We start from the raw sequence: 3,265 nt of genomic DNA, 5'->3' as shown, positions 1-3,265 counted from the left end.
CAACGTGGATGTAGTTTTGCCAAGTAAACATCTTTGAGCACAGAGAGAGCGACAGCTAATGACCCTGCTCAATCAGAAGAGCTGCCGCTCGGCATTCTGGGGGCAAACTCAGACACTCATACAAATAAATGGAATATATTTGCACTTGCGCTCCAGGTCTGTACAGTTCATATGCTCCATTCCAGTCATTTTTTCCTCATTATTTGTCCTTCTTTCTGTATCCATCCTGCTCTTGTACCCATGACCATTTTGAAGCCAGGTGTAGGCCCTAGCTGTAGCAAGGTGTTTGGTGTAGTTGTGCAGAAACCCCACACTAGTCCCACACCATGTGTCTTAGGAGACACGGCACATCACATTCATTTACACATTTCTTCTCCATCCTTAACACTGCGACAGACTGCTGCGGAGAGTCATCCAACACTTTTAACAGCAAGGATAACTACGCTGACTGCTTGCTGTCGTACTCTGGCCTCGTTGGTGAGTCTGCCCTGTAACATATTTATTGAATTATTAATATGGTAAATTTAATGTTAGAGATAGTTGCACTTTTAAAAATCAATTTATCACATATGCCTATATACACAAAATTATATATTTAAATTGTATTTTATATTATTAATATATAAATATAATAATTTTGTTAATTCAGAGACATGGGGAATATTTATTATATATGCACTTTTATTGAGATGCACCTGTGTATATATATATATATATATCAACATCAACCAGTTATATACTGATGATTTGGGTTGATCTGTTAAATCTGGATTTACTGATACGGTTTAGTGTCTCATTAACGTGACTATTACTACTCTCTATACAGTCCACTGAGATAGACATAGATTAAGCCTTTGGGAAAACATGCTTGTTCTCTAGTTCTTTCTTTGTGCTGGATGTTTCCCCAAAGTCGTTTGTGCACCACACAGAAGCAGCAGCTGGACACACGGGAATACAGCAGTGCAGCTATTAATCTGTGATTAGCTCCTGTTGTTGTTCTACCAGTGGGAGACTGTTTCTCTGTGGGCTAACACTGTCACATCTCCACAGTACAGCTTTTATGAAGCACATTGCACCAAAATTATTATTTTTAAGAAAGCTCAGTGAGAACAAGATAACGACTAATCTGAAGATGACAAGGGTTTAGGTTTCAATGGTTTTGATGTGTGGCTTTTAAAAACGGAAACACATATTTAGTCAAATTCCTTTTAAATATGAAATTGATACATTAATTTTTAAAATACAATACTCCTGAAGAGTGTACAGTCATGGCCAAAAGTTTTGGCAGTGACAATTTTTTTGTTTTGCAAAGTTTGCTGCTTCAGTATTTGTAGATTATTTTTCCACGTTTCTATGGTATACTTAAACAATGACAAGCATATCATAAGTTTTAAAGACTTTTATTGCCAAAAAAAATATAATGAGTCAATATAAACACAAAATTTATGTCACTGCCAAAACTTTTGGCCACAACTGTAGGAACATGTCTTTTTTGTTTTTTTCCAGGCACGGTGATGACCTCAAATTATCTGCGTTCACCCAAGATCAGCGTGTCGCCATTCTGTGACTGCAGCAGCAGTGGCAACAGCAAAGAGGAATGCGACAGATTCACAGAGTTCTTCACTGACAACGCCTGCCTGCGTGAGTTACTGTTCTGGCCCGACTCGCCCACTCGAGGCAGACTTGCTGATTTACATGTGTAGTTTTTGTTAGAGCTGGGCCATATAGCTCAAAATCTTTATATTTAGGGCTGGGTATCGTTCAAAAATGTTCTATATCGATACCGATACCTTGACTTCGATACTGGTTCCTGAACTATACCTTTTTCGATGCCAGTTATATGAAATCAGTTTTAACAAGATTATATTACCTCAAAAAACTTTTACGTTTTATTTTTTCAGCTTGTTTTTAATCAATTCATTATTAAATAGTTTTCATTTTCCACATCTTTTAGGCTACGTTTACACTAGTGCGTTTTTGTTTTAAAACGTATAGCTTAGACAGAATCATAATTTCTATTCAATTTCCACTGATTTACTGATGAGCATTAGCTGCTTCCAGCGCTGTATGCCGTGATCGCTGTTCTGACTCAGAGGAAGCTCATTCGCTGCTCATATGTCAATCATATTACGTGTTTATAACCCGCCCTGTCTCGTCCATTACACTTCAATTCTGTACAGAAGAAACCCAGGAAAACATTTCCACTGATGAAACATGAAGCTAATAAACAAGCGATTATGACAGTATTTGATTTGTATGTGATTTTCATGAGATTCTGCCTGTTTTCATAACAATACAGGGTGTTTACATGAGAAATGCTAAGCAGGTGTAGCAATTAGCTTGATATCAACATTATCAAAAAACAGCATTTTAAAATGAAAACACACTAGTGTAAACGTAGCCTTACATCTATGGGGGTCGGACGCTTACACACTACAGCCTCACATGTGAGCCTCGTCTCTGGGCGGAACCCTAAAAAGTCAGTGCCTAAAAAGTATCGAACTCTTAAAATGAAAACACACTAGTGTAAACGTAGCCTTACATCTATGGGGGTCGGACGGATACCCGGCGGATACCCAGCCCTATGTATATTATATTTATATTTATGAATTTATTCATACTAATATATAGTTATAAACAATAACATTTGCCTACAAATATTTTTACTAAAACATTTTAAAGCATGTAAAATGCCAAAATAGGAGAGCTTTGTGAACATTTTTGAGTGATGATGCCAAATTTTGAAGTTTGGAATCAATGTATTAAAATGTTCCATTTTAAAGTGTTTCACAAAAATTAATCAAACTTCCCAACTCTAATGGCATTTTCCAACTGAAGTTTAAATGAGAAACTATGTTTTCTAACTTTGCTGACTAGGGATGTAACGATTACCGGTTTGACGATAAATCATGATAAAATTCCCGAATTTTCTTTATTTAAAGGCTGAAATGTGAGGTTTACCTTTTTATGAAACTTTTTTCAAAGCTTTATTTGAACATTTACATTAGATATTTCAACATGCTATTAAACTGTTGTCAGTCAAGTTGTCATTTAAAATCCGAACACTTTGGTAATGTTATTGTTTTAGTGAATATGCAAACAAAAAAGCAAACAACATTTTATTTGTTGTTTGTTGATTTTTAAATATAAAACTTGGTGAAGTGATTTATGTGTTGTACTTTTTGAACATCTCCAGCAAATTTTAACAATACCATGATAATACTGATAACCGTGATAATTTTGGTCACTATAATCGTGATAAGAA

At 35.6% G+C, this 3,265-nt stretch overlaps 1 protein-coding gene across 1 annotated transcript in view; it reads left to right on the top strand.

Annotated features, from left to right (window-relative positions):
- Positions 1–3,265, top strand: part of LOC107706950 (GDNF family receptor alpha-1-like) — a 14,512-nt gene that overhangs the window by 564 nt on the left and 10,683 nt on the right. The window contains exon 2 of the mRNA XM_016510800.1: positions 1,507–1,641. Coding sequence (XP_016366286.1) covers positions 1,515–1,641 — 127 coding nt within the window. The 5' untranslated portion in view covers positions 1,507–1,514. The remainder of the gene's footprint in view (positions 1–1,506; positions 1,642–3,265) is intronic.

The sequence above is a fragment of the Sinocyclocheilus rhinocerous genome, unplaced genomic scaffold, assembly GCF_001515625.1.
Source record: "Sinocyclocheilus rhinocerous isolate Xijiao unplaced genomic scaffold, SAMN03320098_v1.1 scaffold4461, whole genome shotgun sequence".
In the NCBI taxonomy this organism is placed as follows: domain Eukaryota; kingdom Metazoa; phylum Chordata; class Actinopteri; order Cypriniformes; family Cyprinidae; genus Sinocyclocheilus; species Sinocyclocheilus rhinocerous.
Note: the sequence above shows the minus strand (reverse complement) of the source record. Positions and strands in the feature narration are given on the sequence as shown.